General features: G+C 45.8%; 1 protein-coding gene across 1 annotated transcript; it reads right to left on the bottom strand.

The window, feature by feature from the left end:
• Window positions 1-807: 807 nt before the first annotated feature.
• LOC140903595 (prolactin-releasing peptide receptor) lies at window positions 808-15,681 on the bottom strand. The gene is made up of 3 exons (XM_073325120.2): window positions 15,571-15,681; window positions 13,161-13,604; window positions 808-2,821 (listed from the first exon to the last, which is right to left on the bottom strand). Exons 2-3 carry the CDS (start codon window positions 13,577-13,579, stop codon window positions 2,188-2,190), a joined length of 1,053 nt encoding a protein of 350 aa, XP_073181221.1. The 5' UTR covers window positions 13,580-13,604; window positions 15,571-15,681; the 3' UTR covers window positions 808-2,187.
• Window positions 15,682-23,684: the final 8,003 nt, after the last annotated feature.

Here is a 23,684-nt window from a genome sequence, read left to right as displayed (position 1 = left end):
CACCAGAAAATCACAAAATCCCCATGGTACCGATGTACCTCCCTGCCCCAAAATCCCACAGCTGCACTAAGTGCTGGAGAGGGGCAATGCGGTGAAGTAGTGAAACCCTTTCCAGGCCGGCCTCTGAATGTGGCTAGGAGCAGAGAGAAGGTGGGCAGGTGGGAAATCCGGGTCAGGGACCTGCTAAATCTCACTGGGCCCTGGGCCAAAGGGACAGGAAGAGGAGGGGGAAAGAGTGAGAAAGAAATGGAACAGTGATTACATAAGAGGCTTTTCACACACACACACACACACACCATCTCCTTCCTCACTCATTGCATAGACATTTAGCTGGAAACTCATTTCCCCAATGTAACCCTCCTGTGAGCTAGGGCAGACTTATTAGCCACATCTGAGGCCCAGAGAGGTTCAGTGACTAGGCCAAGGCCACACAGCAGCAAAGGTGGGAACAGAACCCAGGAGTCCTAACTGTTAGTCCTGTTCTATAGCCATTGGGAAACATCGTCCCCCATATCCAGATCCACTGATGTCTGGATGAAAACAACCCTCTCTTTGAAGGAGTGGTCATGAGAAAAAAGAATCTCAAGTCTCTGGCCCTGCTTTATTAGGCATCAAACACATCTGCTCAGCGAACAGCAGGTGAGGGATGAAATCATTCGAATCATGTCAGTTACACATCACTAGGATCTCACTCACTGCAGTTCTGTTCCCAGCAGGCATCAGGGCTGCAGCTTCTGCACTTTGGAAAAGAAAATCGCCTCTAAGCTCAGTGTTTGAGAGAGGAATCTTGAAGTAGTTATTCCTTTATATTTATTGTAGTATTACAGATTCCAGCCAACAAACCTCATTCTGAGATATGCAAGAAAGAGTTTTGTATTAGACACAGGAATGCTTTGACAAAGTTACATTGCAACCCCAAACACTCGTGCATATACTTCACTGTCCCAAGCTTCTGTTTGACTTAAGCAGCCCCTCCCATGGCCAACCAAATCATTCTTCTGTTGAAAGAAAGAAAGAAAGAAAGAAAGAAAGAAAGAAAGAAAGAAAGAAAGAAAGAAAGAAAGAAAGAAAGAAAGAAAGAAAGAAAGAAAGAAAGAAAGAAAGAAAGAAAGAAAGAAAGAAAGAAAGAAAGAAAGAGGAAACTATGCACAATAAGTCAGTCTTTCACCCTGACTGAATGGAGGAGCAGTTCAATTCCTATTTAACTTAATCAGGAGAGGTGGGGGTTGTGCACCAATATATGCAGGGCTGAATATGGTGCAGTATTTGTTCACATATACCCACCCTCCCATCACCATTAGACACAAATCCACTTTTCCCCAGGCTATTGCCCTGAAGTCATGCTGCTTTGTGCTGTGATGGTATCATATCCAACATGGCAAGCAGGCTGTACAAACATAGGAAGTGCCAGACCGGACCAGACCTGAGATCCAACTAGTTCACAATCTTGTCTGCCACAGTGGACAATACTAGAAGGTTCTGAGGAAAGTGTAAAGCCCCACAATGGACAGTTATGTAGTACAGTGCCCCTGGGAAAATGTCTTCCTGACCCTCTGCAGTTAGTGCTTGGCTTACGCATGACGGTGTATATCCCTTTGATATTTTGGTCCTGTCTAGTGTTCTGGGTATCCTTATTCTGAAATCTGCTATAGTCTGTACTTCAAAGATGCCTTATGATGGTGTGTTCCCCAGGCTGATCGTGCTTTGGGTAAAAAAGCACTCTGGTTCTTAAAGTTCAGTTCTTGGATGGGTGACATCTGGGGACCATGCAGATGTGTGAGATACCCTGTGCTCTTTCCTCTGAGCCAGTACTGAGCTTCATCACGTTCTAAAGGACATGACGGTGCTGGAGCAGATGAGCAGAAACCCGAGGACCCCATGATTTGCACACATCAAAGACCTGGTGGCACTTTTTGCAAGAGCTGGGGCATATTGTAATTCTGTAATTTAAAATCCCAAACTCCCATTGCAATTGCGGTGGAATACAGCATCATTCACTTCACGTCCCAGAACTCTCGTGCAATATGGTTGGCTGCTGTTAAACTCGTAAATAGTCACAGCCTTCCACCTGCGAGGAGCCTGCATTTCAGGAGGTGGGTGTGCTGATTCTTGTGTGTCTCAGTTTGGGATGCAAAGAGTGAGAGAAATGCGAGACCATCAGAAAGCAGAGAACCCAGATTCCGGGTTTCAGAGCATCACGCTCACGGCTACGCAGTTATTGGTGGGGATGATTTTCTGCTTGAAGGTGAACATCTTCTTCAGCTCGCTGCGGAAGCGGTCATGCAGCCAGGCGTAGAGGAAGGGGTTGCAGCAGGAGGAGCTCATGGCGAACCAGTGGCAGAGCAGCTGGATGAGCAGGAAGTAGTGCTTGTTGATGAGATTGATGTCTATGTCACGAATGATGTTGAAGACATGGATGGGGAGCCAGCAGATCCCAAAGGCAGCCACCACCAGCACGATGAGGCGGAAGATCTTCCTCTTCCTCACCCGGTCAAACTCTGCCTGGCTTTGCGTTGGGTGACCGGGCACCACGCGGTTCTTCAGCTTGACTGTGATGCAGATGTACGCGAGGGAGACAGCTGAGAGGGGCAGGATGTAGGTGATGATCAGGGTGCTGTAGGCATAGGCCAGGCGCTCCTTCTCCTTCTCCATCCAGAACTCCTCACAGATGGCAAATCCTTCCTTCTGGAACTCCACATGATATGTGTGGGCGATGGCGGGGGCCACCAACGTGCAGGACAGCAACCAGATTCCACCCACCACATACACACAGGTGGTGACCGAGATGCGCTTCTTCAGTGGGTGCACCGTGGCATAGTACCTGGAAAGAGAGGGAGAGGGAATGAGCGTGGTGAGTCACAGCTCCCACTGCCGCTTTCTCCTGAATGGCATTATCCCTATAGCTCATATATCTCACCAGTCATGGCATGTTTCCGGCGTGTGTGCACGTATCAAGACCCAAATAAGGCCTCAGCGATGTATAGGAACTTAGCAGCTCACCCTGAGGGGTCATGAGGGGTCCTCCTGACTGAGCTGGGGGCGGAATCAAGCTGAGCTCACATTGCTCTTTGAAGATCTTATTGTTTGCTCTGAACCTGGCAGACGTTGAAACTAGCATTTGGGTCCATGGGTAGAGGAGGGTGGAGCAGGAGCAGTAAACAAATGCTCCAGTGACCAACTGCATGGAGAGAGTGGTCACTACCAGCCACACATCCCCCTGCCATGGTCCCAGAGGGTGACTCATCCACAGTGATGTATACTGAGTAACGTAGTTACCTACATTAGCCGCTAGAGACCATTTTACATTAACGTGCACACGTTCTGCTGCTGTCCTTGTGTTCATGTATTTACAACAGTGGAGATGCTGTTTTAACTGCACTCTCTCTCTGTCCCACCTTTGAAAGCTATAACTCTGCTCTTAATTTGCACCCAAGCCCCTGGTCCAGGTGTTTCAGGGTCAGTATGGGGTTGATGTTTCCCCTCAGAGGGCAAAGCCCTCTCCAAGCAGACAGCTAGTGCTATGCATCTCTGAAATCCTCTGGATACAGCTCAAGTGGGCCCCACATGGTGCCTAGGCCTTGGGCCGGCTCCACTGCACAGGATGGTGCGTCACCCACAATTAATGCACAGGGAGTCCATCTGTAAGAGAACAAAGAACGCTACCCCTACTGAACTGTGGAGTCACTGATGGAAAGATTTCATCCTCTGCTGGTGACTACTATAGAGGACCATCTTCCGGTGTATGATTTTAGAGGCACAGCTCCCATCATTGTTAATGAGTCCTGGGGCACTGTCCCACAAAGTTATGTCTACTGTATATTTGATCAGCTTCATCGACATTACCTGGGTTAGAGAAATGACAGAGGAAAAGGAAAGGCCAGTCAGTACAGGAGACAGGTATCAAAAGGTACAGAGATGCCCAGGTGGCTTCTCCTATTTACCTCATCCCGAGATACAAGAACAAACAGGCACTTGCTGAAACTAGAAGGTTAAAAATTAAAATACATTTTAAAAAGCATTAAGTTTCTCCACCGATGAAAGGCAAGAGTACTTAATGCATTCCCTAGTTAACCTTTGGAACTCACCATCTCAGTATATAACTGAGGTAAAGAGTGAGTGTGGTAAGAACAGCATCTGCCAGTACTTGCACTAGCTAAGGTAAAATTACAAGGACTATCAGCCAGGTTTCAGGGTCTAAACTGATCACTTGATGGTGTAATAAAGCCATTTCCTGCCATAATATATATATGTATATAGTACTGCTCAGTTGGGGAGAACTACATCTCCTGACGCATCCAGCACTGACAACCATCAGAGACAAGCTATCAGACTCAACGGGCTCTTGCTCTGTTCTAGTTCTACCTTCTGCAGTATGTGCCACTCGTTACAGTCCCTAAAGCGTCTGGTAGACCTTAATCGATAAAACTCCACAGAACCACGGGGAATCAGCAGCCGTCAGCCAAGCAGCAGCACGAGCAAATTCCAGGGCTGAGCACAAAAGCGACAAAAGAGGTTTCCCTTCAGTTCCAAAGCTGTCGTTTTCCAGTTAGTCAAACATTTAATGGCTGCTTTTTCTTATTTCATTAGCATTACATTTCGATTGCATTAAATTAAGCAAAGAGGCCTGACATGAGGTGCCAAATCTGCAGGAAATGACACCCTTCCAGTTCAGAAAAGCCTGAAGTCCCTAAGAGCTGTAATTATCCCAGCAGAAGCAAAGCAACAGAATTAACCCCTAGGAACAGCTTTTATTGTGGAAGAACGAAATAATAGCGGCTTTTCTTTTCCCCATCCTGAGGCCTTGTGTTAAACCGTAGGTGCCTTCAGTCGTCTCCAGAAATACCCGGCCCCTCAGAATGCTCCTGATCAACCACCCAGGCAGCCCTTTGTGTAAAGTGACTCTGAATCATACTTGGGAGCTCCAGGCAACATTTTTTAAAAGATTAAAATGAAAAAAAATCACCTAATTAATCTCTTTTCTCCTCCTTCACTAGATGCATTGTTTTCATTTCCTCGCTATTTCTTATGGTCAAAGACTTGTAAGAGCTGAGCCTCCTGCTAGCCATTTTAAGTGACTAAACTGGTTTTATGTAGCACCTTTCACATACTGGGTGTTCTGCATTCAGCACTAACTCACACTCAGCTCCCCCCCCGCCCCCGACTGTCTGTCTATGTACGTATCCGTACCTCACTCTTCTCCTGGATGTTTGAACCTATGTAACTGATCGACATTCACTTTCGGGAAAGCATCTCGATTCAGGACAGCCCTTAAGCATGTGCTGAACTTTAAACATGTGCTGAAGTCCTACTGACGTCAATGAGACTTAAGCCCACACTCAACTTTCGGCACATGGTTATGTGGTGCCTTGTGTCAGGGCCAGAGAGTTGAAATTATCTAGCTGTGTCCCAGCCTATATTCCAGCTAGTAATAAATGCCCCAATTAGATATTATTCAAATTATTTGTATTTTTATTATGACCTTCTTTTCCCTTTACTTGTATTTTATTACTAGATTGCACAAAACATTCAAGATTATAATGGAAAATAGGGACTGGAAAGGAGCATCTGAAATTAAACAAACCCTCAGCAGAAGTTTGCATAGCAATTGAACTGATCTCTCTGACAATAAACCTACATGTGATGGATATTTAATATTTTTTATAATTTATCATTTATTTTGTCTAGACAGGAAAGCAAGCTTGCATCTGTCACATGATCTTCCCAAAACCAGGATTCTGATCAATCTGTGCCATCAAACAAGCGGGATAGCCATATACAGAACTAAGCTCAGGCTAGACCTAGGCTTATAAGAGATGTGCGTTCCCGCTTAACTTTACACACAAGTAGCTCATTGAGATGAAGCACAAGCCTGTCTTTGCAGGATCAGAGCCTTACCCCTGATTCCCTTCTCAGAGGTGCAAGAGAATTCTTTAATTCTAGTGTAAATGGGACCTGTGAACTGAACAGTACCTGACCATTGCATTGGCAAAGGTGATGCTTTGACACAGAATTTGAAGGTTCTGTGACTTGCCCCATTCACAGAGTAAATATTTTAAGGCCATTTCATTCTGGATGCTGTTGGGCTGTGATATGACCAGTTTCTCACAGAACGTATACATCTCTTTAGGGATGTAAGGGTGTGAAATTCCTCAACTCCCAGCCATGCAGAAAGCCAGTGCAAAGCCGGTGAACCACCTAAGTCCTACTTATTTTAGGACTCATGTGGGTCTGGGGTGGTGAATAGACTTTGTGCTGCCGCTTTGCACATAGGAGAATCTCATCCTATCTGAAAGAGTCCCTTTGGAAAGGGCAGCTAAGTGTTTTAGCTAAATCCTTCTGATCCACCATAATTTCCTAACCAACCCTTTGAATTTAAGGGTACTGACCGGTTTCGTAATTCCTGGGAAGGTGCACAAACTCCAAAGACTGGATGGAGGAAAATTAACACAGAGGCCAGGTTTGATTGAACAATAGGAGCCTGATTCACCACTCCACTCCATTAGCTTCACCCTGACATGACTCATCTGGAGTTAGTGAAGTTACACTGGCATGAAACATGTATAAGAGAGTGGTGAATCAGGCCTTATGTTGATAAATAATAGGCAGCCAAGAAGACTTACGGTGATGGGAACTTGAGAAACATCTAAGATGGCAGGCAGAGGCAGGCAGGGTATTTTCAATAATGACATTTTCCATTCCAAACTAGTGGTGCCTTCTATACCTTGCAAGGAACCGCAGAATCCCTGCTTTAGGGAAGGAAAGGGAGCAGTTAAAAGTAGGGGTCCTTGAACACGTAGCCCTAAGTGTGCAGTTATAAAGGGGATTGTGAATGCTGTAGCTCCTTTCATCTAGATTCTCCTTTAACATGGAGGAACAGCCCAGCCCTAAATGCAAAGAATAGAGTGACAGAAATTCAAGATGGGAAAGCCTTACTGGGACATAACTAGTCCAGCCCCCCATCAGAAAATGCAGGATCAGACCAAACAACACAGTTACCAAGTATATTTAAGTCTCACATAATCAGATTTCCAACACACCCCTTGGCAGGTCATCCTACCTCCTAAGAGATCTGTCAGAAAGTTCTTTCCTGCTCGTCCAGCCTAAATCTTCCCTTTGTTCGTCTAATTTGCTTTGCCTCCACTGCACCTGTTTTGTTCTGCCAGCGTCTGAGTCATGTTTGTATTAAAGATGCTCCTTGTATCTGCGGCTTAGTTTTGGAATCTGCCTATTTCTTTCCATTCCCCACTGGGACTGCAGCCTTCCCTACAAAAGTGACATCACTATGGAAACACAATGTTAAAAAACCCAAAGCCCAAAAAAACAAGCCCCAAACCAGATCCCATGTCTGTCTCCATTTAGGAAGGGATCGTGCCTGCCATTTGGGGGTCAGAACAATTTGTCTAGCACAGATTTGTATGAGAAGGTATTAATAACCTGAAATGAGCAGAAATGATACCTAGTGCTTTACAGACCCAGCAGTCAAGGACATCACTATTTAGTGGCACTGAAATCAGAACAAGAGCAATAGGAAGTTCACTCCCAAACTAAACACACATACATTTCCAGTCCCATGCTGGCTGCTTAGCCCTCCTGGTCAGGTGAAGAGATGTGAAATTAGCTTATTTTGCAACACAGCAGGCTACAAGTTGCAAGCATGGGGAACATTTTATGATCTCTGCCTATCGGAAAGAAGCATGGGGCACAAATATGCCTCACACAAAGAGAAGGAGATTGAGTAGCATATTCCTGTTGTGTTTGCATCACAATTTGGAACCTTCTGGCATGATGACACTAGTTTAATCTTCACCATGCCATGGCATCTCTCCAGCCCTGATGAGTGCCAAAGCCACAGGACTTCACTACAAAGTGCAGAAGGAGGAAAGGAAATGGAATTGCTATTTGCAGTGATCTAGGCTCTGTCATTGGATCAATCTGTCATACCTGGTGTTTGCACCAGCTCCAAGAAAGTAAGAAGCTTGTTACTGGATTTACAAAGTCATGTCTTGGCACAGTAGAGATGTTTGATCAGGTCACTATCATGCCATAAGCTGCACTGGTTTTAAAGTCACATAGACTTCCCACTTTTACACCAAGCAACAGCACTGAGTGGAAAGACACCTTTTAATGCAGAGTTTGATGTATGTGTAGTGGGCTCTGCAGTGACTTCATGTCAGTGCCCTCAATAACAAGCTCTTCTCCCAGCCAAGTCAGAAGCTTGCTATAACCCACACCGAAGACAACAGAAAAGAGCAAAAGACTATGGTTCAAATCCAAGTCCTGACACAAGGGAAAACGGGCTGTTTCTTTCTCATCCTAGACCCTATATATAGATATTCTGCACCACTGGTATTTTCTGCTCAGCAGAAAGCCAGTGCTGGAAAAGCAGCGGGTGCTGCAGCTAGCGGTGAGGTGCAAGGACAGAGCGGGGTGTGTGGGGAGTGGGTCAGGACTGAGCCTCTCTCCTGAATGAGGCTATATTTGCCAGGTGGTGGACTGGACCTCTCTGCAAAGAGCTGCTTAGCAAACAGTGAATGAACATATCGCTGGGAAGCATGGAGATACTGCCTTTCTTGCTCCTGAGACTAGTTTTGTTGCATCCCTCTAAGGAGGATTAATTTCCATTTGCCCTGCTGCCCGCTTTCTAATCTCCTTGTTGGTATGATCAGTTATTACTGCTGTTTGCATGGTGCAGACAATGTCAGCGCCGCCCAAGACACAAAGTGGAGGACATATGTATCATCTCCTCCTGCGCGTATACACAGTTGAATAGACATGCAGGAGATGATTCAATGAATGTAAAAATCTCAGGCCAGATCTTCAAATCAACCTAACTCCACTGATTTCACTGGAGCGACATGGATTACACCAGCTGAGGCTCTGGCCCTAACAGTCGCACTTTAAGAGTAGATCTACATGGCAGAAAAGGTGTGTTCTTACCTTGGGTTAGCTCATTTGAGCTGAAGTAGCAGTAAAGACATGGCAGCTCGGCTTTTACCTTAGGTTAGCAGCTCGAGTGAAAGCCTGCAGGGTTGAACCTGTGCTGCTAACTCGAGTTGCAGTGTCTTCACTACTATTTTACCCTGAGTTAGCTAAGCCAAGTTAAGAACATGCCCTTTATTTGCAGTGTAGACATACCCTACGATACCCTCTCCAGTTGGTCTTTTCACTGCAGCAGCACCGACCTGTTCTTTTCCAGTGCGGGCATCAGGCACTACTCCACTGTCAGTCTGTCTGTCACTCCAAGCCTGGTGGCTCTTTCACTTACACTAGTCTCACTCCCCCGACGGCAGCGAAGTTACTCAAGATCTACAGTGGTATAAATATTGATTGGTTTCCTGTGACACCCATCACCACAGAATCTGAGCACCTCACATACCTTAATGAACAGAGTCTTACGGCACCCCTTTGGGGGAGCAAAGTGTTGGTACTTCCTTTTACAGAGGGGAAACTGAGGCACAGGCAGAGAAAGTGACTTGACTCAGGTGACACACAGAATTGCAGCAGAGCCAGAACTGCAGCCAGATCTCTAAAGTCTTAGTCCTATGGCTTGAATCCAAGCCCCTCCTACTACAGTTAACTACTAAAAGGAGCAATTCTGTACTGTGCAGCGGAAGCTGGACCGACTAGGCTATTGGCAACTCTAGTTTCTAGGGTTCTGTGCTAGAATTCAGAGCAAGAGAAGCTGTCGTCTGCAGGAGATGATGCTCTGAGTTGTTAAAATGTTCAGTCTTTTGTGGCATGGATGTGCATTCATGCTAGATTTGATGCTGAATGACTGCTAGCACTGTGTTTGGTGTGGCAGATTCTCATGACTCTGAGTATGGTCTCCAGCCTGCAGTCTGGGAAGGCTGCCTGGGAACTGTCAGGAGTGAGAGCTGATTTGCTTTGGTGAGCAGAAAACATCTGAAGAGCTGGATGGCTGACGTTTATTAATCTTGCCCTGAAGGGGACTCCAGACAGCATGGATTGTAAGTGAGGTAATTGACAGGCACCAAAAGAAAAGCACTTGAAAATGAAGAGAAGCCTCAAGAAATTGAGCTGGGTTAGAAGAAAGTGATCAATGGGAATCTAATTCCAGGTGCTTGCCTCATCTGGGCTCGATTGTGCTACTGAATGCCTCTCAAGATCAAGCAATGAGAGAGCAAAAAAATACCTGACCCAACCTAGGGCCGAAGCCTGAGGTTCTTACTCAGTCCTTATTCAGGTAGGCCTCCAATTAACTTCTGTTGGAGTAAAAACTGCAGAAGGGACTGTGAATTTGGCCTATACACATTAAGGGCCAGATTATCAAAAGTGCTCCGCCCCCAGCAACTCCCATAGCTTTCAATGGCAAACGTATCCACTTCCGTTAGGTGCCTGAACAGGTGGTGATCTCTGCTGAAAATCTGGCCCTAAGGGCTTGATTTTACACAGTGCTGAGCACCCTTTAATCCCATTTTGTGGGCGAAGAAAGCCGCAGTGCGGGTCCAGATCCCTGTGGGCAAGAGTGTGTCCCTCCTTTCCACACCTGTGTGGCAGAAGGGAGAACATAAGGATCCTGCTCCTTTTTGCAGCCCTCTCAGGGAGAACACAGCCCCGGAACACAGGAGAATTCAGGGGCTACTACGGAGTTGCTCCCCATTGGTTACCCGGGTGTTACACAACTATCAATCCCCCTTCCCAGCCTAGATCCCCAGAGCCTGGAGTCAGGCCAAGGAGGGGGCCTACAGGAATATATTGATCCTTTAAATGGTCTCAGCGGGGTAAGCTGAGCCGATGGGGCTGAAAGTTAACAGTGAGTGAGCAGAATTGACCACGAGAACTGTAGGAAACAGCTGCTGCAAAGGAAATGGAGGGAAATAATAAGAGGGAGGGAAATTAATATTAATTCTGACTGAGACACAGGAACTCCCGGCTGTGTCTGTAATAATTTCTCTAGCACCTCTCATTCACAGGTGCCCAGATGCTTTGCAAACACTAAGCCTCTCACCCTGGATAGTTATTCCCATTATACAAAACAATTTAGAATCAGATTCTAGAAGAGCCCAGCTCCAACTTAGACACCTGCAAGTGGCCAGGCTTACAAAAGATCTGAGAACTACTGCTGGTTGGAAGAACTTCAGTGGAACTGCCTTGCAAAATGCAGTTGTCTCAAACTCAAAACCATGTTGTATGCACCAAAATTTGGTTTGGCGGGAGGGGGAATGAATCCCAGCAATGAAAAACAACCATTTTCATTTTTCATTTTTGAAACAACTTTTTGCTTTGAATATCTTTTTATTTGTATTATATTGTATATTGTAACACAAAATAATAAAGTAAAAATTGGCACCAAACATTTTGATTGCTCTGAAACTTTTTTTTCCTGGAATTTTCCTTCCTAGAGCATTCTGAAATTTGCAGGTTTTCTTCCAATTTGAAACAGAGCCAAGATTTAGACATCTCAAAATCCTTCTTGAAGCAGAATTCCTGTCCTGGAACAGCTCTACTCAACATGCCAGTGCTGATGTCTCTTAGTACCTGGACTTAAGTGTTGCAGTGGGAGCTGAGGGTTCTTTTAAAAATCTGTCTCCAGCTGTGGGTGCTAAGTGCTTGCAAATCTGTTCCTGAGCTCTGCTGAAAGTCTGATCCTCTGATTTGCCCACAGTCTCTCACAAGTCACGTTTCAGAGTAACAGCCGTGTTAGTCTGTATTCGCAAAAAGAAAAGGAGTACTTGTGGCACTTTAGAGACAAGTCAGTGATAGATCCTAGAGGTGTCAATAGGCGCATTTGATAAACACCATTCAGATACATTAATAAAACAAAATCAATCAGTCCCTTCACCACCCTGTGCCTCAGTTTCCCTGATCTGTAAGATGGGGATAATAAATCATGCCTATCCTCATTAGGGTGCTGTGAGGGTTGTCACATTAATATTTGTGCATTTGAAGAGGCAAAATGTGATGTAAGGGAAAGTAATAAGATTTATAATTAATTACTGAAATTATTAAAATTTCAGTTCCCCCTCATCTCCAAAGTGATCCTTTTTCTATGCAAAAACCTAGACATTTTTTACACTTGGAATTTCATTTTGCTGAAAATCCTTTTTCACAGTGAATCACACAAAACTGCGAAGTGTCACATGCCCCAGTACAATAAAAAGCCAAATACCTGAAGGACGACCCATCAATCTCATAGATCTTGGGAGACAGGCCAGTCCTTGCTTACAGACAGCCCCGCAACCTGAAGCAAATACTCACCAGCAACCACACAACAAAAACACTAACCCAGGAACCTATCCTTGCAACAAAGCCTGTTACCAACTGTATCCACATATCTATTCAGGGGACACCATCATAGGGCCTAATCACATCAGCCACACTATCAGAGGCTCGTTTACCTGCACATCTACCATCATGTGCCAGCAATGCCCCTCTGCCATGTACACTGGCCAAACTGGACAGTCTCTATGTAAAAGAATAAATGGACACAAATCAGACATCAAGAATTATAACATTCAAAAACTAGTCGGAGAACACTTCAATCTCTTTGGTCACTCGATTACAGACCTAAAAGTGGCAATTCTTCAACAAAAAAACTTCAAAAACAGACTCCAATGAGAGACTGCTGAATTGGAATTAATTTGCAAACTGGATACAATTAACTTAGGCTTAAATAGAGACTGGGAGTGGATGTGTCATTACACAAAGTAAAACTATTTCCCCATGTTTATTTCCACCCCCCCCCCATTGTTCCTCAGACGTTCTTGTCAACTGCTGGAAAGGGTCCACCTTGATTATCACTACAAACAGTTCCCCACCACCACCCCCACTCTCCTGCTGGTAATAGCTCACCTTACCTGATCACTCTTGTTACAGTGCGTATGGTAACACCCATTGTTTCATGTTCTCTGTGTATATAAATCTCTCCACTGTATTTTCAACTGCATGCATCCAATGAAGTGAGCTGTAGCTCACCAAAGCTTATGCTCAAATAAATTTGTTAGTCTCTAAGGTGCCACAAGTACTCCTTTTCTTTTTGCAGATACAGACTAACATGGCTGCTACTCTGAAAGATTTCTTAGTGATATTGAAAAGATTTTGCTCTTTTGAGGCCAAAAAATTACTAAATAATTCCCTCACCCAAATTTTTTAAAAAAGGAAAATCATCATTTCCAAAGGGCTGGCTAGGAACTAGTTACCTGTCTACAGCAATCGCTGTGAGGGTGAAGACAGACACATAGACTGTCATAGGCTGCATCAGGAACACGAAATAACACAAGAACTTCCCGAAGATCCAGCCCTGTGGGTTGAAGGCGTAGGCCAGGGTAAAAGGAACACATGTCGCACACATCAGCATGTCTGAGAAAGCCAAGTTCCCGATGAAGAAGTTGGTGACATTGTGCATCTTCTTGGTCCTACAGATGACATAGAGGAGAAGGTAGTTGCCGAAGATGCCGATCAGCACCACCAGGGCGTAGCAGGGGATGATGAGGGGCTTGAAGGACTGGATCAACTGGACTCCCGTAAACTGAGAGCTGGAATTGGAGCTGTTCTTGAGGACGATCTCATTGATGCTGTCATTGGTTGGGAGCTTGTCCCAATTCCCAATTGGTTCCATGAGTCAAAGTCAACTGAGAAGCAAGCTTAGACAAGAGCAGAAGGGGGTCAGCATTAGTGACGTTAATTACAGGGTCATAACCATGATTCCATTCATTTTCAGTTCATGGATATAGTTAGCAACCCGTGTATGTGCCATTTATGATTGAGTCCTTCTGTGGGCATCTCTTTTGGTTGGAGCAGCAAACAATCCATGAGAGGTCAAATGTGACCTGTTAACCTGATTCAGTCTCTCAGCTTTGCAGAGAGTTTCCATTTATGTTTGAGTATACCTGTGTGAACAGTTATTCAGGTGCTACCCACTGATTCTCCTCTCTGTTCTGTAATTCACGGGACACACCTTGAGAATTGAATTGAAATGTCCTTGTGGTACATCAAATTTTACTTCATGTTTGTGCTCCAGCTGCATCTAGCCTTCATACTGAGGCCAATTTGGTTCCCCTCAAGTCCTGTCCCTTTAGCCTCCTTATAATCTGATTTCTTTGTCTCAAACTTCCTCAGAATATTTTCCCCCGTTTAATTTTCCTGGCTTGTCTGGAAGGTCTGGGAAGTGGTTTGTTCTACAGATTCCTGGGAAAGAAGATGGAAAAACTGAGGTTTAGAAGAGGAGGGATTCAGATAAATAGCCCTCCCCTGATAAAGGGGACAATTCTAAGAAGAGAGGGCCAGGCCCCAAATTTAGGATTTGAAAGAAAGACAGAAATCGGTGGACACAGAATAGATTCAGTCTTGGAATACAAATCCCTCCAAGTCACCTCCACCATTCATGTCCCTTCTTATCCTTGTCTGTCAGGGGGTTTTGGTTGGCCAGTGCAGAGCCACAAGGACACAGTACTCATGCCCGCGAAGCTGATACCATGAGAACTTCTGCTGTACATCACTCAGGAGTGTATACAACTCATTTCCAGAGACCCTTCAATTCTCCATAAGTATGAGATAATGAATGGATTCCTGCTGTTATTCACAATGAGTACACACAAGTGCATTCCACAGCCAGCGGGTTTTATTATGTTCTTAAAATATATGCTTTCCCACAAAGCATTGGGAGTTGCAGCTCAAATTATTTTTCAGTCTGACCTGAAAAACACTATTCTAGCACCTAATCTCCCATTTTTCTATGGAAGAGGGTTAGTGAGCTTTTTAGTAAAGTAGCCCATTTCTCCTTTCCTGAACCCCTTCATTTCCATCTTTGTCAGCTATTATTTCACTCTGTAAACTCCTACGGTGAAGTCTTATCTAATTTAATAGAACAAAAATCACACACTTTCTATAGACTTTAGGAAACATCTTACAGAACTGAATAAAGAATTCTATCCCTGCCATAGAATTCTATAGGATGACTCCAAAAACCTATAGAAAGCTTAGCAGACTCTGTTAAATCTAGATTTTTAGATTAATTTCTATTGAGCCCCGTTGGTTTTATCCTTATTCAACTGTATGGAACTTTTCCATACAGGGAGCATTTTGAGACACTGTTCATATGGAAGATGCTTTCAAAATAAACAAAATATTATGAAAGGCAATTTCAAAGTATTATTTCTGTGAAACCCTAGCAAAGTAATGCATTTTACATCACAGCCATATCCTCAAACCTTTCCATTCTGCTCCCAAATGAGCTTCCAAATGTGAATTGTAGAAAGAAACTAGCTGTCTCAGCAACACAATGAATGTAAAATCCTCCTTTACATTATTTTGTATAGGAGTCCTTGCTTCTTCTGAGATGATACTAAACAGCAAAATAATACCATCTCAGCTGTCCACGCTAAGGGCATGTTTACAATGAGACACCAGTTTTCAGGAAATAAGTAACTTCTACAATGCAGTAGCATCTATCTACAGAACCGTTCCAACCAGTTAGGCACATTTCTTGCTCACTAGTTGGGTTATGCATACAGTACATTTAAAAGAAAAAGAAAAATCTGCTTCTCCATTTGGGCTGAATATTCCCTCTGTAAATGCAGATAAAAGAAAACCATTGCATTCTCTACTGACCTGGTGCAGAGGAAAGTCAGGGCGGAAGGGCACTCAGGAGCTGTGTTAATTCCAGGAGGGGTTTGTGTGTCAGAGAGAGGAAGAGAATTCAGACTGCTCTCTGATCCTTTGGGGCTCTGTATTCCAACTATGCTCATATCTGTGTGCCGAACTTACGGAGATCCATGCTTCCAACCCTCTCACTCCCCCCACTGGCTGCTGCCTCTCTCCGCTCCTTCCTGTAACCGCAATGAGGATATGGAGCTTGATTCTCTTCTGCCACAACTGTCAATTAGCAGTAACTTCTTTGAAGCTGGAGGAGGAGAAAATTCCAGGCTGGAGCCCTCAGCCCAGAGATGTCAAAGGCCCTTTTTGCTTACATCTCAATGGCCCTTCTCTGCAGGGCTCAATTTGTGCCAGGGCTCACCAGGACAGAGCCCCAGCATCTCTGGACTTGGCAGTTCGTAGCCCTGGAACCTTTGGGCTTGGCAGTTCATAGCCCCAGCATCTCTGGGCTTGCCATGTCAGTTTTGAAAGTGCAAAAATTGCTTGAGCCCCAGCACCTGATTGCTTGAGCCCTAGACCTCTGTCATTCTAAGTTAAGCACTTCTTCTCTATGATGTCTATGAAAAAACAGTGAAGTGCTGAACAAGCTCCAGGTAGAAAGTCAAAGGTTGAAGGTGCAGCTAAGAGACAACCCCTGTTTCTAGACAGTATCGTAACCTTTGGTGGCATTGTTCAAAGCCCTCATCAGTCCAATACCAGCTGATAAAATAAGTACAATTGATGTTTAATCTCATTCGCAAGCGCTTTTTGCAAGAGTCAGAGTGTTCAATTCAGCTATCATGTTCCACCCAAGAGGTGGCCACATTTCAGCGGTGGGTGAAAGGATCCCTGTGTACGACGATTCTTTGGGAGGATGGGTGTTATCCAGTGTCATTGTCAGTGATCCCTCGAGGTCGAGAATGATCTCTTTCACAGGTTTTATTTTTCATGGGTCCTTTGGTGACTGAGGGAGTCTGATCCTTGAGCCACAGGCTTGTTGGCAGACATTGCAGGTTGTGCTGGAAGACAGGGCAGGGCCAAGATTGCTGCTTGACCATTGTCTTTTCTTTCTTTTCTGGCATTTTTCTGCGACCAGGGCAAGGCGATTTTCCTCAGAAGTGGACGTTCCCTCTCTGACAAGTCTTCACCAGTTATCCCTATCCTGGGCTGCTGTCTCCCAGTGCGTGGTGTCGATGCCACATCTCTTGATGTTGATCTTGAGGGTGTCTTTAAAGCGTTTCTTTTGGCCTCCCTGTTTCCTTTCTTCTTGGTGAGTTGGGCGTACATCAGGCATGCGTACACAGTGCCCGCTCCACCTCAGCTGCTGCTGGATAATCAGGGCCTCAACACTGAAGAGGTTGGCCTCTGTGAGGACACTGCCCCTTTATAATAACTATTTTCTTACAATGCATCTCCTTTCCATCGCTTGTTTAATTCAGGGGGTATTCATTAACAACTGTTTGAATTCCTGATCAACGACACCAAAGAGACTATAGAATCTTCTACTAAATTTATTCCCAGTTCATCTGAGCCATCATGTAATTTGATGTAAACCTCAGTAATGAGCCACTTGTATTTAGAAAAGAACACAGCATCTGTCCTTTATTGTGATCTGTTTTGATTGCTTTAGGCAGGTATTAATTGGAGGATTTGATGGTCACAATTCTGGGCACCTACATCTGTATTCCTCCTCCACCCCCAGGCTTCCAGCTCCCCAGCCATCTCCTCTCTTGGGCAGAGACATGCATCCCTCTTCTGACCAGGGTATTTCCAGGCTGCACAGTTCCCTGCCTGCACTGTGAATTTCCCAGCAAAATCAGACTGGCCTGCTTTACTTCACTGTCCTTGAGGCGAAAACAGTGTAATTGCCAAAGTAGAGTTACCACACAGCTCTTTCTAAGCAAGCAAATTTATTTTCAAGGGAAAAGCAGTTCAGAGAAAATACATTCAAGCAATAAAAGAAGCTACACCCATGCTAATACTTGACACCACCCCAACTCCAACAAGGGTTCTGGCTGGTGAACAGTCCTTCAAATCCCACCATGGGTTTTGTCTGTGGTCACACGTTCAGAACAAGCACCCCATGAATCTGAGAGTTACTTTTTTATGCCATTTGGGCCTTTTGATCCTGGAAATCGGTAAGTTGTAGGCAAAAGTCCCCTGCCCAGGACAAGCTTCCAAAGATCAGGTTTAGAGACAGGCATTTGCATTCCCCTCCTCCCAAGTATTTCCTAGGAAACCTACTCAACTAACAGATCATTCTTGTCTTGGCCCATTGTTCAAAAGAGTCCTTTGAAGCTCCTAACACTTCCCAAGGTTTACATTCGTCATGTCTCGTAGATAAGTTACGGACAATCCCACAACAACACATAAACATTTGCATTTTAATGCAATGATCTCCTAAGATAGTTACACTTAATTCAGTCGGGTTTAACTGGATTCAATAAGGTTTGTCCAGGGCATTACAGGAAATCGCCATTCTGTCACACTGATCACTCTCATAGTTATCTCTCCCTGATGCGAGGGGACAGACTCTCTGACCCACTGCAGCTCCCTTCCCCAACTGAGATCTGAGCAGACATTCCCATGGAAGCCCGACACTACGCACACTCAGGCTAAATTGTATCCACTTCATAAAATATAGTTCTCTTTTCTTGGAGAGTTTCCCTCTATAATGAAAGAGATGAGCTTGGATTCCAAAGAAGGCCAGATGCCTGAACTCTGACAGCTGAGACCCTGGGGATAAGTTTTTCCTGATTACTGCTAAGCCAGATAGCAATAGAAGTGAGCCTGGAGGTCTGTAGTATGTGAGTACCTTCTCCACTCTGCTCCCTACGCCAGTGGGATACACAGGCTTTCATCTCTATTTCTCCTGATTAATTCTGGAAGTGGGCTCTGCCTGACGCTCACTCGGAGGCCCACAGTTGTGCAGAATCCACAGACTCCCTGGGGAAGCTGAAGGTAGCCTGGGAGAAATATCTAAAGCATCTTTTATGTTAAATAGAGTATCATCAGCATTAAACTTGTGTTTGAACTCCCTGCTCATGTGAAAATGTCACCATCAAATGTCTTTAAACCACTGGGTTATTCATTAAAAAAGAGACACCATTTACTGCCTGCTGTCTTGTACATATAACTTTGTGAAGTGCTTTGGGGTTACTGTTTGCAAGAAAGATACACTACAGAATACAGTAGTTATATTAATTTCACCTCTCACCAAACCCAACTTCCTAAAGCACTTTACAAGCTCAGACTGAAAACAGACGCTGTACATATATATGGAGATCTGCCTATCATCTTAGTATCAGAGCCCACACCCCTGTGAGGTAAGGCAGTGTGATTATCCCCATTGTACAGATGGGAACTGAGGCACAGAGTAGATTAAGAGACTTGCCCTAGGTCACACAGGGAGTCTGTGAAAACCTGGGTTTTCTAAGCCTGAGAGCAATGCCCTTTCCACTCTGCCTCTCCCACTCCTGAAATGCAGCCACCTCTGAGGTGGAGTGCAGCAGCCGTTTTAAGGACATGATCTGAAGCCTACTGAAGTCAATTGAAAGGCTTCCACTGCCTTCAACAGGCTTCGGATCATGTCCTCGGAGTGCACAGCAACGTTGCTCAAAAAGTGGAGAGGAAGTGGAGAGGAATCCCGTATGAGATTGAAACCGCAGGGGGATTTATGGAGGTTAATTGTAATGAACTGAATTGCAAGTGGGCTGAGACGTTTTGGCTAACACCACTGGTCTAACTCCTTCCCGGGAGCTGGCCACATCACAAAACCCTCCATCCCAGTTGGCTCGAATTGGCAGTAATCCTTATGGACAGTCTCAGCAGCGAGGCCAAGCGTGGAATGAGCCCTAGCCCCTGACCTACCCAAGAGAGAGCCCCTGCAGGCCCAGTCTGTTCTGCAGTGAAGCCATTGATTTCAGTTCACTTCATTGCTATGTAAGGGCTGAGATTCAAAGCCTGTGGCTACAGAGAGGGAGCCATTCAGTTTCCAGGGTTGCCATGGAGTCTGAACTTCCCTTTTAGCCCTACAGGTCCATCAAGGCTGAGAGGCTTGGTCAGGGGAGAGATGTGGGGGAAGCATGAGCTTTCACGGCCTAGGCTGCACCTGCTGTGCTGGGGAGAAATCCACCCCTCTGCAGAGGGTCCAGCCCAAGAAGTATGTTTCTTCTCCCCTCCCCTCCCCCAAATAGGGCTGCAGTGGTGCACAGCGGTGAATTTCACCCCAGATGATTAGAGGACGGCACATCAGTCACCCGGGCTCAGCATAACACCTTTCATCAGTGCTCCACTCCCTGGCAAACACTAGAAGAAAACAGCCTGTTGCACTTGGGGTGAAAAGTGTCATTTTCCAGGCCCCAGATGCCCAGCCCTGGGGGTTGGCATGTGGGGGGCAAAGGACACCTGTTTGGCCTTCACTGAGTTCTTCTGTCCCTCCCCAAATCATTGGGATTTATGAATTGAAGCTACCGTGGCTGTGATGCTGAAGACATTCATTTTCTTTGCACTGCAGGCCATTAATGCACTAGCCTGGAAGCTCCTAAGTACTGGGAAATGATCCAGCTGAAAGCTCTCAGCCATTATGTCAATGAGAAAACAAGGCTTAGGGGAGAAACAGAAGAAATCTCTCTGAATGGTGCATACAGGATGTCACCCAAAGCTAGAGCCCGATTCTCCACTACCCCGCACCTTGTGTAGTCATTTACACTGGTGCAAATCGAGTGGAAGATGCTGCTGAGTCAGACTGACCTGGAGCGAGGGACCCGCCTCTGCATGGCTCATTCAATCTTTGGCTTCAGCTAAGACTACCAGTCAGTGCCACCTGCTAACGTGTCTCTGCGAAGAACCAAACTGAGGTCAGTTCCGCCTTCCCCAATGTCACATAGGCCACCAAGCAGCCAGCAGATGCTAAAACCCAGGAGCTACACACCTGGGCTAGATTTGAACTGGTAACCTAAGGCTACAGGGCCCTTTCAGATCCCCTGAGCCATCCAGCTCACCTTCTAGCGTGCTTTGTTTGTTGCAGTTTTGTTTCCATGGCATTGAGTGTCTTCTATTAATTACTGTCCTGTTGCCATGGTTACCTCAAAGTGATCTGTGATGTGCTGCCATGCAGGACGTTGTTTGAACTCCACAAACACCTAAACAAGGGCATGGGAAAGCAGAAAAAGAATGAGCTGGCGGCACCTGAGATCTCCTCTAGTCCAAAGGTGCAGCGAGCGGCCCAAAGCACGGAGCTCGTCTCAAAGGGCTTCCGTCCATTCATCTCTAATCCCACAAGTGGAGCGGGCTCTGAGCTGGGGAGGGCTGTAACTGGATCCTACCAGGGTGTGTTGCCATCGCACAATCTCCTGTTAGCATTAGCTTTGCAGACGAGTGCTTTTGAGTCAGTTCCAGCTCTGTTAAAGCCACTTCATCTCTCCAGTTTACACAGCTGTAGACCAGAGCCCATAATAATACAAACCTACCGCACAGGGTGCGTATCCATCGATCCCCCATAGAGACATCTGTCTATCTCCCACCACAGAAATGCAACCACCAGCCATTCAGCCATCCTGGGTGTTACCCTAGTATCTGAGTGCCTCCCAGGAGTTACAAACCAACCCACCCACCCAACAGGGGCCTCTCTTCCTTCCTTCCTCACTGGCAAGGTGCAGGCTCAGGCTTATTGGATGCAGCAGTGTGGGAATGCTGGCGTGAGCTGTGGGTGCTATTACAGGCCGGCCTGGGCGAAGAGGTAGGGTTTGTGTTTAGCTCTGAATGCAGAGCAGGTTAGTGGGTGGTTTTACTCCACCTGGCACTGGGTTCCACAGACCAAGGTGGCAGGTCTGTCACCTGCACTAGGGTCATAGTTGTCCCAGGAGGTATGGTGAATGTTCAGAGCAACCTGCAAGTGCTAACTAATGGAGAATAAAGGTGCTAGATCGGCACTACGTCTTATTCATTTACCTGCTTTTCCTGTCAGTGTGAGACTGGGGAGTAAAGTCTCACCCTTTAATTAATTTTTCTAGACAGAGCTTTGTTTTGTCTCTTTTTTTAAATCAATGATGTGATCCAAGCCAGGCTGGGTGGATGCAACTCTGCTTGTCAGAAACCTGGACATCAGCTGGAGGATTTGAACACAGAAAACCAGTGGGCCCAGGGCTTGAGAAATCAACAATGGCACAGGGTGTGTGTCTGGGTCCCCTCTTTTGGCTCTTAACGTGCCTTCGGCAGGGCTGGGAGTTAAATGAGAGAAAATCCCATCTAGCTGGGGTCCAGTAGCCCTAGGAGACATGGGGAATAGGGTAGGCAGTCTGAGGAGGGGGGTTTTCAGCTCTCACTCTCATCACTGTATTCCATTGGTGTCTAGGGACCACGGCTGACATCAGTGCCCTGTTGTGCTAGGCACTGTACATACACACAGTAAGAGACAGTCCCTGCCCCAAAGACCTCCCAGGTGAGACAGACAAGCTGGACAAAGGGTGGAAAAAGGAAGGATTGTTTTAAGGATCACTATTTTATAGCTGGAGAACAGAGGCCCAGAGACTGTATTGCCGGCAGGGGCAGGGAATCTTTCATTTTGGAAACATCACTGCAGAATGTGTCAGTGTTTTCAAGATGAAAGATGGCAGAATTTCACTTCCATGAAAAATGCCGTGGGTTTGGCTTTGAAAATTCAGGGTGAAAATTTTTCCAAAGCCTCAACATTTTCACATTCAGTTTCCTGACCGGCTCCAATCACAGCGTTCCTGTTTCACTGGGTCATTAGCAAGACAGGACAGTAGGGCTGTGGTATTGAATGATATTTTATTTAGAGGATTTGTTTAACCCTCTTGCTCCTTCAACCTCTCTGCCTGAGTCACAAAAGAATGTGGTTTGTAAACACCGAGCACCTTTATGTATCTAAAAATACCAGTGGGGTAGAAGATTAGAGACCACAAATGCACTAATTACCCAGTTTCCGGCCAGGAGGCTGAGCTTCAAATTGTTGCATCGCCCCAGGAAGGAGGCTACCATAGCATGTAATTTCCTCCAATGCATCGCCACCTCTCAAGGCCAGGCTTATTCCAGAAAAGTATTTGCAGACACACAAAGGAGCAGCAGAATAAGATCAGCCCCCAAATGCCATCACGACAACTCCCAGCACAATCAGAGTCAATCCAGCTCAAAACACAATCATTTGCCACCATCGGAAAGACTGGAAAAACTTGAATGAGTAAAAACAAACTTGTTCACGTCATAAGCCCCCAGCAGTAACTGACGCAGTGGGGCTCTAGGGAGTTTTATTGCAAGATGCTGATGCTGAGCTTAAAAGCGTGTCTGCATTACGGAGTTTGACGTAGGAGTAGCTACACCGGGGGCAAACCCCCAGTGCAGATGCTGGCACTCCCATGTCTCAACCTGTGCGTCCTGTTCTCTCACCCCCACATACCCCCAGGAATAAAGCACACCCTGTCTCCCCTGTTTTTCATGCCGGAGTCTTGACCTATAGTCTATATCTTCCAATCAGAGCTGGCAGCATGCAGGTCAGGGACTTTTAAACCTTGCAATGTTCCTCTAATGCCTCACTTACAGGGACATCTGTGCTGAGCTACTTTGTGCTGATCTGCTGGAAAACACACAGTGTTCATGAGTCTTTCATCATGTGCTTGCTGCACGTGACTTAGGGAGCGCACAGGGACTGCAACACAAACACCTGTTCATGACTCCACTGCCTTGCACCTCTGCAGTCACTCCCACCAGTGCAGAGGGGGTGGAAAACACCACCACTGAGGTCAGCAAGTGAAGAAATATGATCGGGTAGCATTTCACACCCACTCTGCACAGGGTGTGAATGACAACACAAGAAAGCAATGGGCAATCAGGCTCTCTGGGTTCAAAAAAGAATTAGATAACTCCTGGAGGATAGATCCATCAGTGGCTATTAGCCAGGATGGTCAGGGACACAACCCCATGCTCTGGGTGTCCCTAAACTTCTGACTGCCAGAAGTTGGGACTGGGTGACAGGGGATGGATCCCTTGATAAAGTGTCCCATTCTGTTCACTCCCTCTGAAGCACCTGGCACTGGCTATTGTCGGAAGACAGGACCCTGGGCTAGCTGGAC

Source organism: Lepidochelys kempii, chromosome 26 (genome assembly GCF_965140285.1).
Source record: "Lepidochelys kempii isolate rLepKem1 chromosome 26, rLepKem1.hap1, whole genome shotgun sequence".
Classification (NCBI taxonomy): Eukaryota; Metazoa; Chordata; order Testudines; family Cheloniidae; genus Lepidochelys; species Lepidochelys kempii.
This window is presented reverse-complemented; position numbering and strand designations above follow the sequence as displayed.